Genomic DNA, 15048 nt, shown 5'->3' with positions numbered 1-15048 from the left:
TGGGGGGGATTTTGGGTTTTTTTTTCATCCCATCCCCATTCTCTGCATGCCAGTGTTTCACGTGGCAGCTCAGTCCCACCAGGAAACAGGAGGGACCCAGGGGAGCCTCCTGGAGAGAGCGGGGCCGTGGGGCTGGGACGGAGGCAAGGAGCAGAACGAGCAGAGGAATGCAGCAGGAGAGCGAATAATTCCTCTGGGATAATTTTTCTTGCTGCTCCAAGCTACAGTTTTGGAGGTGTCGCTGATGGTGAGATGAGGAGCAGTCGTAGCTGGAGCCGTTCCCACAGCCTCCTCCTCTTCAGAGCATAATTTTTCCTCAAATAAGTGCGAGTTCCTGCGGCAGCCCCGGCGCTGCGCCAGCTCACATCATGGGCCACCCTGGAGCGGGACCAAGGGTCCTCGACATCTCTCTGTGGAAGCAAGCTGTCAGTCCCTCTTCCCAGGGTGAGGGTTGAACAACTCTGAATGCAGAAGAAACCCGCTGGAACAAGAGAGGGATTCACCCCCCTCCACTGTCCCACAGCTTCATGCTCACGAGATTCAGCTCCAGGGAGACCCATTTCCAGCATCTTCAGCAGAGCGTGAGGACACAGCAGCACAGGACTCAGTGACTCATCAGTGACCGTCAGGCACCATGGATGTCCTGTTAAGGGGGACCAAGATAGCCTACAGAGGCTAGTAGCTGGTCTGCTGTGACTTTTCGATTCCACATTACATTGCCTTTAATTTGCTTTAAAAGAGGATATGATGTTGTCATAAAAATGGAATATGATACCTATCCCTTCATTACAGTGGAATAATGAAGAGAAACAGAATAAAAGGTAACAATTAGCAAAGTAAATTGTAATATTTTGCAGTATTTTCAGTCCAGGTTATTTTCTAAAGACACAAATCATCCTCCTCCTGAGCTCATCATCTTCCTCCCAGCAGCTGGCCGTGCTGGGAGGCAGCGCTGGTACATACTGGTGGGATCACGCCTGGCGCCTGCCACTGTTGCACAGCTCAGTCCTCCACAGCCCGGCATCTCCTCATCTGGGAAACCACCCAAGAGACAAGAGTCTCGCTGTGGAAGGAGTTCGGAGCGGCTCCCGCTCTGACAGCTAAAGTCAAAACACAGCAGAGCTGGAAGAATACGTTTCCACATAAAACGCCCTTTGGCTGCAAGCAGCCGCTGTGGCTACGCTGAGAATGGCTTTTATTTGAAACATATTTATTGACATTTGCATCCCCTCCCAGGGGACACCATGCAGACAACTACAGTCCTGTGTCCTCCTCGGTTCTTTTCACTCCCAACACAAACTGACGGGCCCAAAACTGCCCCAGGGACCCCACTACTCTTGGTACCCTCAACACACGAGTGCAGCTGCTCCTGGTGACCAACGATGCCCAAGATCCTCCCAGTTCACCCTCTCAAGACCTCCAGCAGTGCCTGGAGAAAGGTTACACCTTTTAATGTCTTCATCTTCACCAGTCCATCCCCATCGATGGCACTGCTGTGAGGATCATCACCCAGAGGCCTCCCAAGCCGCTTTCCTACCGTGTGTCTCAGTCGCTGGTCGTCATCATAAAACATTTTTCAACACGGATGGCAAGTTTTCAACCAAATGCTGACCCTGGTTTAGGATTTCTCCTCCTTAGCTTTGGGATTTTACCAGCAGAGGGCAGGCCGGGATTGCACCAGGAGCAGAAAAACGCAGCATCGCAGGAGGGAGAGAGTTTCACTCAGGGCACGCCATAGCAGAACTGAGATAAGCAACGTTTTCCATGCAGGGGAATTTGGGAGAGCAGGACTCGCTCACTGCTGGAGCACCTGCTGCGCAGCAGATCTCCCGCAGCCTGGAAGTGGCCTTGTCCCCTCCAAGTAACAGGTGAAGGCTTGTTCGTCCCAGCCCCGTTTTGTTCCAGCCTCACCGCTCTGGGAGCTGGAGCGGTGTTTAACACCACCGTATGCCACCGAGCAACCCCAGCCGGACCGCGCTGAACGCAGCCCACGCGTTCCCATAGGCCTCTTCATTATGTTTTTTTGCCTGAAGAACAAGGATGAAGAGAGTGCGTGGAGAGTTCGGGGATTTCCCCTACAGGGTAGATCAAAAGTTGCCAGGATGTGTTAGAGGAGACGTTTAGGCTAAAGAAAACCCTGGGAAAAAAAATGAAGCTCCAGTCCCGGGCTACCGCTCTAATCACCATGTTGCTGTGGGGAGAAAACCCCACGGGCCTGAACTGATGCCCTCCCACCCGCTCCTGCTCCTGTTTGATCAGCAGAGATCAGGAAGTGTTTTTTTTTTTTTTTTCACTGTCTCTGTTTTGTTTTACCACTGTAGCCCGCGGGGCTGGTTTGTATGCCTGCCTCCCACGGAGGGTAATTTGGTTCCTCTCTCTGGCCGAGGCCACACCAGAGCACTGAGCTCCCACCGCCGCCTCCAGCCGGGTCGGGGCAGCCCAGGCACCAGCAGGACGACCCGTCATCAATAGCCCTATTATTGCCCTTGAAGTTTCTCTCAGCTTCCAGACGGATGCTGCGTTACTCCATCACAGCTGCAGTTGCTCCCTTCCAGCAATTCCCAACACAGCACTTAAGGCAGGGATTTATGGGCGGTTTTGAAAGGCATTTTGGAGCGAGAAGGAGTTATGGGAAAGGAAGTCAAATTCCCACCATTCCCCAGAAAATTCTCCCAGCATCTTTCACAAGAAGGATCATTTACTGGTCCTTTCCTCAAAACAGCCCTCAAACTCTCAGCTGTGGCTCTTTGTTTAGTCCAAAGCGTTTCCCAACAGCAAGATGCAGCAGGGGTTATTCTGGTCCCGCTTGCAAAGGGTCAGGAGACCAAGGCGAGCCCGAGGCATCTGGCTGCAAGGCTCTGCTGGCCCCGATTCGTTCCCTGACATTTTTGCAGATGCTGGTAGTTAAATGAAATGATTTGTTCTCAAGCCACAGATTATCACCAATCTCAGGGCAAGCGTTGCCAGATGATTTTGACTCACGTACTGGTTTGCGAAGTAAAAAGTCATGGGACTGGAGTTACCAAGAGCAGCAGCTATAAAACACCCAGCAGGGATGTTACCTTACCGCCTGCATCTTACATTTTTTGAAGCTTTTCAGGAATTAAAGCTCACCCGCCGCAAACCTAGCAGTCATCCAGGCAGGCTGGATTAGCAGAAAAGATTCACATCAACACTACGTTTCACAACCAGGACAGGGGTTTGAAAGACTTTATTTGACACCTTTGCTGGATGTCACAGCTCGTGAATCTAACAGCTCTGCACAGTGTAAAGTGAGGCCGGGCTACTTGCTGTGAGCTCTAGCGTGCCGACCAGCTGCGGGAACAAGCGGAGTCTGTGAGGACCTCCTCTGACTTTATTAAAAGAGAGTTCCTGGCTGATTCTGGCACTTCAGGACAAGGGTGAGGAGAAGTAGCGGAGGCATTTCTGTGTGTTAAGTGCGGTGACTTTCATCAAAACAACTGGGAGGGACTCACTTTCAAAACAATAGCAGATACATACATTGACATGCACATGGCAGATACAATCTGTAGGAACGCAAAAACACCAGCTCATCCACACAGTCTAACCGGCTGCGCGTTTGACCTGAGGCGTGGGGAGAGCCTCTCCCATTCAAGAGAGATCTTCTCCCTCTTTTTTACCTTTCTTTGCACTGACCTTTCCACACTTTTCTCTCTTTTCGTGTCACAGTGCTGTAGAGGTGGGCGAGACTCCTTGGGGTGGGCATGCAACTGGGTCCAGGCTATTCTGCACGTGTATCCCAGCAAGTCAAGGCACAGACGCAGGGAGCGGGGGCTGTTCAGACGAGGGGGAGCACTGGGAGACCCTGCCCTGGCCACCACGGGAGTTAGGGACGTGGCACAGGAGCATGGTGGCTTGAGAGCTTCAAGTTTCTGTTCTTTCTGCCCGAAGAAGAGAGGAGGGGAGGACAGCTGGAGGAGCAGAGGCAGATCTGCTGCATCAGTGATCTAGGGGCACACAGGCCAAGGCAGAAAAAGCTCTCGGGAATCAGGACAAGTGCAGACCCAGAGCTTGCTGAGGTCTGCAGTGAAACCTCAGTGGCTTTTGGTCCCGGCCCAGGGAGAGGGATGAGCAATGCGAGACCAAAACATGGCGCTGAAGAAAGAAAACGGACACATTGTGGGAGGAGAGGGTGAGGGATGCAGGGCTAAGAGAGAACGACGGAGGCACTTCAAACGCAGCCTGGTCTGAGCCATTGCCCCCCTCTGCAGTCACAGCTGTTCAGCGGGGGATGGAGGAGAGACGGCTCCAGCGGGGAGACTGGCAGAGGGAAAGGCCTTTTCTTCTCACCGTGGCTATCAGAGCCTTCCCCTCCGTGACAGACGTCCCTTTGAAATCCTCCGTCTTGCCTCTTCACACCTCGGTGAGGAGCAAGGGCTGCAGAAGCCTCCCTCCGCCCAGGCGGCCTGGCCGGCTGCTCCTGCACGGTTTGTGCGGGGACCCAGCGCAGGCCCTGCAGACACGGCAGCGTTTCAGCTCGGCTGTGGGAACGAGCTCTGTTAAGCTGTTGCCTCACTCCACCTTAAGGGCACGTAAGTGGGAAAAGCTGGTAATGCGGCAAGGAAAGCATGGGGATTAGCAGGCAGGCAGGTTGCTAAGGGAGCTGGGGGGGCTCTAGCCTGCCTTGTGGGGTGCCAGCAGTGCTGGGGAGGGGGGTGAGCTGCGTCCGTCCCACCGCACCAAAATTAGGTGCTGCAGCTGGGGGACACATCGCAGAGAATCGGCGTGAGCAAGACTCTGGCAGCTTTGAGTCCCCAAGGAAATAAGACAGTATTTCAGGGCTGGCTGTTTTCCAAAGGAGAGCAACGCTGGGCTCTGCAGAGGGGTTTGCTGGAGGAGGAACAGGGTTGGGATCTGCGTGTGCCCCCTCCCTCGTAGCCAGAAGGATCTGGAGTACAGCCGCGTGCAGACAAGTGCATCGAATTGGATGTGATTTATGTTTGCAGGCATCACGAGGGAGAGGACGTGTGATGGTGAGGCAAGGAAGGCTTGCGAGGAGGGAGGGAAGAGTAAAGAGAATTTTCTTTATGGATCCTTGGCTTCTGCAAAGCAGGAAAGATGCCTTTTCAGCTGAGTTTGTTCTTAGGCCTGCGGGCAATGAGTGCTGAATAATTCCTGTCTCCAAAGGGGAGGGGAGGGTCAGAAAGCCCCGATTTCAGTCGCCCAGGAGCGGCAGATCCTGGATGTCCCAACCCTGATCCCGGGTCCCTGCACGGCAGTGCCCAAGGCGGGAGGCGCCGCGTAAGCCGGTGGAACAGGGATGCCGGCGGAAGCTGGTGAGAAGAGGAATGTTGCGATTTGGCTGCTCTTGGACGAGCCCTCTCTCAATACGCCCGCTGGCGACGGCATCCTGGGCACGGCTGCTACGGCCGTGGACGAGCCCGCGCCTCGGGCCCTCCGGCTAGAAGAGGCCATCCTGCTGGCCAGGAAGCTTCGGCGGGACGGCAGCATGTCGCTGGGGACACGGCGAAGCGGGGCTGGCCTCACAGCAGGGCTTGGGTAAGCCAGGGAAGATGCAGTCAAAACAACCGGAGCGGGAGCAGCCTCCCTCCTGGGGATTTGCACGGGGCCAGCAGCACTGTGGAGGAAGGACCACGGCCACGTCTGGATGGGCAGGAGGGAAGTGGCCACGGGAGAAGGCTCCATTTCTGCCACGTAATTATTCAGGTGGGAGAGGAGTCGCAGCCGGATGGGGTCGGCGGCGTTTTGGCCCTCGAGGATGCCCAGGTACCTGACAACTTCAGTGAGACATTCGCGGAAGCCGATGCTCCTGTAATCGACGGCCAGAGCTCGAGCATCTAAGAAGCCTGCAGGGAGAGGACACGGATGACAGTAAATCCATGGAGAGCTCAGGAATGTGCTTTGATTTCACTACCCTCTCTAGTGCACAGTGTATTTCACTTGAGGCACTTTGCTGCCGTGTGATATTACTGAAGCAGATAGCCAAGTGGGTGTCCGAAAGGACTGGACGTTTGCGTGCGTGAGAATAGCATCTGCGGTTATCTCATCGGGATAAAACTGCCAGGGTCATGAAGCCTCTTACTCCAGCATGTGAGACGAGTAAGAGGCTTCATTAACTGTGCTCAGGAAGAAATTTTTCCTATTGGACTCTACCAGTTATCACTGCTGGAGACACGACTGTGGGCTAGAAGGGCACTGGGTCCCTCTTTGCTAACGAACCATCCCTGGTCTTGCAGAACAGCGGGACGCTGTGTCTCCTCAGCACACACCTTAGCACCATTTTCCTCTGCCTGGGTCCCCACCTTTATACTTCATTTAAACAGATGTCTGGCCGAAGGACACGGGACAGTGGCAGAACCAAAACCGCTGGGCCAAGGAAGCTCAAAGCCACAGAAATCAACAAGATAAAATGCAAGCGGCAGCTGGTTTTTAGGCTTCTGCTCCCTACTTGCAGCTTCATGAGGCGATAAGCAATAAAGCAGAGAATGTCACAGCACAGTGAAGCGCTGGACCACTTTGCTTGACGGGGTCTCTCGTGACAATACAGCCCTTTGTTGCAGTGCAGTCAAACTGAATATCTAAACAAATGTTCCAGACCAAGTTACAGCTCTGAACCAAAGCCTGGATGCCAGCAATGTCCCCAGCAAGCCAAAAATGGGTGGTAAGCAAGCCAGAGGCTTCTTTACTGGAGCTGTGATCTCCATCCTGTTAACTGGAACAGGACAGAGGGTCTGTACTGAGGTCTCAGTACAAATAAGACCTTTGTTGAATTTTGCACAGGGCTCCCTCTCTCTTCTTATAACAACCAAGAGACACACACACAAAAAAAAAAAAAAAGAACAGAAAGGGAAAAAAGCCTTGTTTATTTGCAGAGTCCCCATGCAGAATCCAGCCGCTGCAGGAAATGTATCCCAGGGAGGAGGTAAAGAGTTTAATATCGTTTTTCTGGAAGCAGGCTCCATTTCTGAGCAGGACTAAGAACGTCCCTGGCTGGGCAGCTTTTAGCGGGATGTGTGACAATGACAGCGGTGCCGTCCCTGCGGGTCTGTGGGATTTGCCGTCCCACATACCCCGGTCTGCCAAATGGATGCTGACCCATATGAAAAACAACAGGGCAGGAAATGTCCATCTGCCCTCCCTCAAAAAATATTTCCCTTGGGAAGCAGGCAGGGCAGCGTTCATTTTGGTGCTGGCTGGTGTCAGCAAGGCACAGCAGCATCAAGATACTGCTTGCTGCTGAGGCTGATGGGGAATTTTCCTTCCAGGTTTTCACCTTCACCTCACCGCTATGCTTATAAGAGGGGTTCTTACCTGTTCCTCCCGTGGCATGAAGCATTTTTAAGTGATCTACAGTCATTTGTAGAATTTCTGCCTTCTCCAGCTTGGAAGACCCCTGTGTGTTGGGAGCAGGAAAAAAGAGCAATTCATCATTTTATGGTCTAGGGCTTTGTGCCTCTCAGGGGCTGAGTTTTGCCCAGTGACGTCCTCCCCAAAACCTTCCTGAAGCCCAGGAGTGCTCGGATCGGAGCAGGACATCCATCCAGGGCACTGGCTCTGGTTTTTACATCGAGTGAGTAGAAAACAGAGCTCCTTCCCAAGATCCCCTGATGCAAATTGAAAATCCCCATTTCCGTGCATCTTCATATCTGCAAAACACTTTCTGGATTGAATTTATCCTCCCCAGGGCTCCTGAATATTTGTTAATATTGTTTTACCACCCGGTTTCACCACCTACTTACTCCCTGAAGTGATGATGATAAGAAAGACCTATCATTGCTCCAGATTTTCTCATTCTGAGAGCTCTACCCTTAACGCTGCCGAAACGCAGCCCGCGCAGGAGGACGGGTGGAAATCATGGACTCACACACCTGCTTCTCGAAGGCGGTGGGCACCAGGCGCCGCAGTTCAGAGAGGCTGCTGTTGATACGGTCACGGCGCCGCTTCTCGATGATCTGCGGGAGATTTCCAAGTGGAGAGAAGAAACCACGGTCATTTAGGACCACAGCTCACGGGTCTAAAGCCTTCATTAACAGCTGTGGACGGCTGAGAGAGGCGCTTTCAACAGGGCCATATACGTAAATGTTTTGGGTGCAAAAGCTGAGCAAAGGAACTAACTGGGGCGATAACCCCAGGTGAAATCGCTCTCCTCCACCCCTCTCCCCACCCCTTTCTGCCAGATTTGAGGCCAAATCTCTACAAAAAATGGCTGTGGGGAGAGTTCTGCAGGAGATGGAGCAGGAAATGGTGTAAAGTCAATTTTGCACGGTGTCCCCTCAGGAGGGACGTGCTAACAGCACCCCCACACACACTGGGGGTGTCCTGGGGAGCCCTGGCACAGAGCTGGGCCCAGCCTGACCCCCCAGCGAGACACAGCACAGCCACCCTGGTCAACGTAGATGAGACTCACCCCTCTCCTCTTCTTCCTGGCTTGTATCTGAGATGTCGTAGTGGGAGACACAGACCTGGAAACATGGCTGGAAAGGAAGAAGAGGGAATCATTTCTTGCTCTAGCTGGAGAGAAACCTCCATTGCACATATGCTTTACACACGTTTGCCATCTGCAGTTTCCCCCCCTGAGTAATATCTTCTGTGGTTCCCATCTCATTTTTACCCACAACACAGAGCTCAGGAATTGGGGACGGGGAGCCAAGCAGAGACTCGAATCCCACTCTCTCCCCTTCAAGAGTCTCCCACCAGCCTGGGACAGATTTCTGCACCAGACTGTCCATCCACTACGAGGCACACATCTCCAATCTCAGCCCATGCTGGCATCTCCACAGGGCTGGAAAAGCAGCGATCCGAGCTCTGGAGTCGTGGTCTTTTTTTTTTTTCTCCATGTGTGAACCTCCTGGCTCTCGTGTCTGAGCCTGCCCTGTCTGCAGGTCTTTGCATCTTGGAGCTGCGATAGCACGAGCTTGTATCTGAGCTCCCACCCAGGGCGGCAGCAAAGGGCTGGGTGCTCCTCAGGGTGAGGCTAACAGCAGTGTTGATGTGGTTTCTGAGGGCTTCCTGCAGAGTCGCTTCACAAACCACAATTTTTGGGGTGGGCTGCGATAGTCTGAATGCACGGACACCCCTGAACCAGACAGAGAGGGGCCAGAACCTGGGCAGGGGGGACACCTGGCAGGAGGTGACAGAGCAGGGACCCTGCCTGCTGGCCGACAGCCCCGGGGACCAGCTCTGCTCAAGGGATAAGGGACACAGGGGCAGATAGGCTAAGGAGAAGGGCCCCACAAACCATCCTGCGCCTGGTGGGCACGGGCGAGGCTAAAGACACCAAAGGTCAGCACTAAACACACACAGGGAGGCAAAGTTCAATCCTTAGGTCCCCGCGGCGGTGAGGTCTCCATAACGATGGATAACCGGGCGTGGGAAACTCCTTGGAGCAAACCCCCTCTGCTCGGGGGGAGGTTGGCTGGGCCACCTTCCACCTCCCCCAAGCGGGGTTTCTCCCTCCGGAAAGCGGGACTGGCTCGGGGCTGTTTCTGCGCCTTACGAAACTCGGTGCAGCGATGTTTAACACGCAGGCGAGACGGCAGTCTGCAACCCCGGCCAGCCCAGCGCTCCGCAGGGACTCGGTGACCGCGCAAGACATACAAATCTGGCAAGGGGCATTTGGGTTCACCCCATCAAATCAAAATATTTTTCAGTTTGATGAAGCATTTTAATAGCAGTCTATTAAAGATGTTTCTGCCGAGACAGTGCTGTCTGCGCAGCACGCCAAAAACTAGACCAAACTCAGCCCATTAAAAATACATTGTGTTAGGCCCAAGTGAGGTGCTTTCAGAAGTGGTTTTACACAATCAGACGAAATAACACGTTCTTCTACTGACTGCTCCGCTCATCTCCATGCAGGTACCCGATTTGAATGTCTGCTGGGTGGGCTTTCTCTGGGCATAGGTGCTGGCTGGCTTCGCAAGTACGAACACGCGTTGCCAGCATCCGTAAACGCACGGACGATGTGAAAAAGGGCTGTGCGCGGACGCTGGGCTCTTACACGTGCAGGGGGTAGGCACTGAACTCGCCTGGCAGCGCAGGAATGTGGAGTACGCACTCAAGGAGTCTGCAACAGTGAATTTTGAAACTCTCTTTGCCGAGCTGTCTGAACGCGTCGCTGTTTGTGAGCTACGGTTCCAGATGTGGATATAAAGACTTAGCTTACTGCAAAATACATTTTAAAAATATGTCTGACAGATTTGAACCACATAAAAGATACCGTAACTATATTCTCTGATGATTAAACTTTCTTCATTGCTCTTTGCTCGATTTTATAATTTACAGCGTAACTTTGGCTGTTTATTCAAAACAGAAAGCAAAGAAACCCACCGCCCCAAACCCAAGCAGTATCTTGCACTTCTGCAGTGACCCCAGAGTCTAAACTTGCAGCACACACTGAACCAAGCCTCACACCCGGCGTGACTCATCCCCTCGTACAGGGGAACTGGTTTGCCCAAACCACCCGACCGATGGGTAATGGGCTGGGAACCCCGGCCAGACAGCCCGACTGCCTCCCTCTGCCCTACGCGCTCCACCTCGCTCCCCACCTGGAAGTGTTTCATTTAACCCGATCCGCCAGCCTCCCGTGCAGGGCCGCCCACCTTCCTGGGCCTGTAAGCTCATCAGGGCAGGAACAGCTCTTTTGGCCATGTGTTTGTGTGACACAAGCACCAATATACACGTACACAAATACCACCAGATCACAGCGCTGCCTGGTCCTACGACTGGCTTGAGAAGACAAACGTATTAGCAGCACCAGAGAGAGATCAAAAACTCATTGTTACTGTTCACTGAAATAAAGTATTATGACAATTCCTCTCTTTCATCCATCGGGGTACCATAGACTTAGTGTGCTGCACTGCTGTGAAGAGGGGGGATGTATTTCACGTGCAGCACGAAGGCAGGTTAAATGCTGATGCACTTTGAAACTGCATAAGGGATCAGTGAATTTGTGCAGGACATTACGTGTTGGACAAGCCCGACTCTGCTGCGACCGTATCAGTGAGAAGCAGACTCGTGAATTTAATCCCATGAGAACCTGAGCTTGGCACCGGCCAGGGCGACTTCGCCCAGGATACCAAGCAGCAAAAGGGAATTAATTCATCTGGGGCCTCGCTGGACGCAGAGGGAGGGGGACGCTTGGCTACTGAAACAAGAGTTCAAAAGCAGCTGATTTTTGGATGAGAACAAATAACAGAGCCCTTCCTTCATCACGCTCAGAGCCCGGGCGTGCCCGTGAAGGGCCAGCACAGCATGGGAACCCAGCCGCGAGCGGCAGCGGGGGATGCCCTTTGCCAGCAGAGCCGAAGCGTGGGGGAGCGGGGTGAAGCCTGAGGACATCGCCTGGGGGACCACACAGAGATCCTGTCCTTGCTCTTTCCCATTTCACCAAGCAGCAAAGCTCCAGAGCCGAAACTGCAGCTCAGCAGCGATGGGATGGAGCCTGCGAACTGCGATACTGAAAGTGCACGCCTAAAGCAGGGCAGCCTTCGCTGGCCAGACCGCACGGGCTCCCTCTTTAATAAAGATCAAAGCCCCAGCTGGTGCATTACAAATGCATCAGCAGAGCAGAAGCGTTTCTCATGCAAAACCTCCTCGTTTCTTCCACATTCCCCAGGAGCCCTTGCATCGCTGGGACTGCAGTGGCATCCAGGCCGCTGACCGGTGCCTTTGCTCTGGGGGGGGGCACTGCCCCAACTCGGGGTGCGGCGCAACCGGGGTCCTGCTAAGGAAGATCAGAGCTGCCCTTCTCCCCACCCGGCAGGAGAAGGCAAACGCACTGGCTTTAATGAGGCATTTTCTTGATTGCCATCCGCTCGTAACGCAGCTTTACCACTTGTGCTGCGACTTGGGTCTCCCCGCTGGGTCAGTCCCGACGCCAGCACCCTCGATCCAGCCAACCCCCCTCCCCGTCCTGGCCCACGGCAGGACCAGCCCAGCCCGAAGGGGTTAAGCGACGTGCCAGGGGACTCCCGGCGGGTCAGTGGCGGAGCCCGGTGCTCTCCGGTGCCAGGGAGCCGCTGCAAGCGCCGTGCCCGGAGCCGGGGACCCCCCACTCCTCTCCCCGCAGGATGCCGAGCTCACCCCCGCTGCAGGGACCCCAAACCCCGACTCGGTCGCAGCGCCGTGGGACCGGAGCCCGTCCCCGCGGGTGGGAGCTCACCTGTACTCCTCCTCCCGGCCCACGTCGATGGTGCCGTCGGACTCCGTGTCGGACGAGCTCTCCTCGCACAGCCGCTTCATCCTCTCAGGCGGCTCCGGGCGGCCCCGCGGGGCGCTGGGGGAAGAAGCCGATGGGCTCGACGAAGCTGCCCCCCACGCGTGGCCCCGGAGGCCAGCGCCGTCCTTCCCCGCCGTCCTCGGGGAAGTGCGGTCCCTCCCCGGGCTGCGCGGCGGAGCTGGCCCCAGCGCGGTGCCTGCCTCGCACGGCTCCTCCCCTGCCCGCTCGCTGCCTTTCACACCCCCGGCTCTTCCCTCGCTTCTCCTCCCAGCACGTCCCCAACCTCCCCGGTTAATGGGTTAATGAGACATCTCCCGGGAGTGACGGATTACGCGGCCGCGCCGGCGCTCCCAGGTTCCCAGGGCCCCCCCCCCTCCGCCTCCTCCCGCTCGCTGGTCGAAATCCCAAGTCTTCCTGTAAAAGGAACAGTCTGTGTGAACCGTCTCATGTCCCCCCCCTTCTGCCCACGGCCCCCCTTCCACCCGCTGCACATTGGCCTCAGCCCCAGTTTAAAGGGACCAGTGACCTCACTGGCAACAGAAAACCGTGGGAAAGAGATGGGACTGATAAAGCCTTGAGTTGTTTCAGGGAAAAATCAACATCCAGCCCCACACGCACACACATGTCTGCCCGGCTCTGAGCGGCGCAGGCACTTTTGGAGACTTATGATTCAGATGGAAACCAGCTTATTCGAAGCGCGGTGCTGTTTGAGGACGCCGCTCAAAGGGCCCTCGCCTGGGATTAATCAACGGCCACGGCCCAGGGCCGGGACGGCAGCGGTGGCACCGCGCTCGGAGGCATCGGGGTGGGTTTGGCACGCCGGCACTGTGCCACGGTGGTCCCACCGGGAGCTCGGCCCCCTGCCACGCTCCCACAGCCTTGGAGTGTCTTCAAGTGCCAGCTCATGGCACTGCCAGGGCATTTGAGACCTACCCTGTAAAACAAGCCAACCAAAGCCCAACTTCAGGTTTTATGACACTAGGATGAATTGCTGTTTTCTTGTCTCCTTCCATAATGCTGGAAACTTTGACCCGCAGCCCGGCATCTAGAGAGCATCTCGCTCTCCCTGAGCTTGCGGGAAGGAGGTAGGAGTCTGTTTTTCAGAGCCCTGTGCTGTTCAAATCCCCCAAGGCAGCAAAAACGTGTGCGTGTGGGAGAGAGAGAGAGGGGAGGAGGGAGAGAGCTGAAGTGGAGGTTCGCAGTACAAAAATAATGCCTTTTATTTTGAAAAAAATAATCAGCGCTGAGATCTGGCAACACGTGGGTTTCCCAAAGCCTTTTTGCAAAGACCGTGGCGGCGATAACAGCCCGTCACCGCTCGGGCCAGCCAAGCCACCCCACCACCCGTCTCCCGTGCACGGAGGCCGCGTGGTCGGGTGCTCCCTATCTGCCTCAGCCATCTCCGCCAGCTCACCCGCACTGCACCCGCCAACCCCGAGACGGCTGCGATCCCCCAGCACCGCGCAGGCAGCTCCCGTAAAAGCCAAATGCCAGCTCCCGCCTGCCCTTCGCCCACACGTGCCCCAGCCCAGCTCGCCGGGGCTGAGCCAGGCACGGCCCCCACGACCCGTTTTCGGGACTGAACTGCACCGTCCTCCCTCCCAAAGTAAAACAAGAGAGACCTGAACCTGTGTTGGAGGGGAAAGCTGATGTTTCAGAAGTGTTTGTAAACCCCCCCAAAATGAGAATAAAACATTTGCTTTAGGTTATAGCACTTTGTTTCTATAATTTTGATGTTTTGTTTTAATTTTCACTATAAAAAGTGGTCAAGAAACAGAGCTGTTATTAGCTTACTTTTCAAAATGAAAAGTTACTTTGAACCAGAAGAATTAGAAACGTGTTATTTTAGCAGTTCTGAGACCCACTCCTCCTCCCTTTCCAAAGTGATTTCAGTTAAAAATACATACATCTCCAAACTAAACTTCTCATAAACATGTGTTTTTGAGAGATTAATACTCTTTCCACTGATAAAACCATTTAAATGGGATCCAGAGATTGGTTATTTCAGGCTCTTGCTCATGTCACAACGAGCCTGAACCAAGCAGAGCCCAGACCTGCCACGGAGGAACACTTTTCTTCCCCATTAGAAAGGAATTCACTGTCCAGACTCCATCTTTTCTGGGCCTTGTCTAAGCATCATTATCTGGGTTCAATTGAAGTGTAATTGGCAACATGTTTTTCTAGGATTACACTTCATTATGAACAGAGCAGGGGCCCTGAAACCCACTTCTCCTGTAATTGGATCCGTTTTCCAGCCTGTGCTCCTGGAGAGTCGTTTATAATCGCCCCCAGCGAGCCTGGGGGATTGCGAGGGCCATCTGAGCCACCCCAGGATTAGCTGAGCTGTGCAGCAGCCGAAGCCGAGACGGTGCTGAGACCCCTCGCAGGTCGCTTCAATGGAGACGACAGGGAAGGATTAAATGGGTTTAGCTGCGTGCGAGGGAAGCCAGGTTTCAGAAAGCATCGTCCACGTCTCGCAGGAGAGAGTGGACAGACCTACCCGGCTGTGGGCAAGGGGTGATGCCGGCGAGGGGGAGGTGGGGTCCAGCTGCAGAAATGGGGTTTCTGCCGCCTGTTGGCCTCTCATGGAGCATCCGTGCAAGCTGTTCCCACGGGACACTTTCGTGCGGTGGCAAAGCCTGGCCCCAAGCGCAGAGCCACAAACTGGGTGACCAACCTCTTCCCAGAGCCGGTCTGCTCTTCCCCAGAGAGCTACGGGCTTTGCCACGGCCAAGCCAGGGAATTACTAGAGGAAATCTCTTCCCAAGCCCTGAATTATCAACCCTGGCCCAGCGTTCAGGGCTGGTTCCCATCCTGCACGATCTCTGGGAGCTCAGCAAGCATTGCTG

The 15048-nt window shown here is 54.7% G+C and overlaps 1 protein-coding gene across 1 annotated transcript; it reads right to left on the bottom strand.

Moving 5' to 3' along the window:
* Nucleotides 1–3180: 3180 nt before the first annotated feature.
* Nucleotides 3181–12549, bottom strand: HEYL (hes related family bHLH transcription factor with YRPW motif like). Its single transcript, XM_074894478.1, has 5 exons — nucleotides 12143–12549; nucleotides 8390–8456; nucleotides 7851–7934; nucleotides 7294–7375; nucleotides 3181–5828 (listed from the first exon to the last, which is right to left on the bottom strand). The coding sequence occupies exons 1-5, from the start codon at nucleotides 12220–12222 to the stop codon at nucleotides 5161–5163; spliced, it is 981 nt and encodes a 326-aa protein (XP_074750579.1). The 5' UTR covers nucleotides 12223–12549; the 3' UTR covers nucleotides 3181–5160.
* Between the last annotated feature and the right edge of the window lie 2499 nt (nucleotides 12550–15048).

Source organism: Strix uralensis, chromosome 25 (assembly GCF_047716275.1).
Source record: "Strix uralensis isolate ZFMK-TIS-50842 chromosome 25, bStrUra1, whole genome shotgun sequence".
Lineage (NCBI taxonomy): Eukaryota > Metazoa > Chordata > Aves > Strigiformes > Strigidae > Strix > Strix uralensis.
The sequence above is the reverse complement of the archived record's forward strand: the minus strand, read 5'-3'. Positions and strand labels throughout refer to the sequence as shown.

Coding starts and splice junctions, on each gene's coding strand:
- HEYL (XM_074894478.1), bottom strand. CDS start 12,222: ATGAAGCGGCTGTGCGAGGAGAGCTCGTCCGACACGGAGTCCGACGGC. Junction 7,935..8,389: donor CCAGGAAGAAGAGGAGAGGG/GTGAGTCTCATC, acceptor AATCTCCCGCAG/ATCATCGAGAAGCGGCGCCG. Junction 5,829..7,293: donor TCATGCCACGGGAGGAACAG/GTAAGAACCCCT, acceptor CTCTCCCTGCAG/GCTTCTTAGATGCTCGAGCT.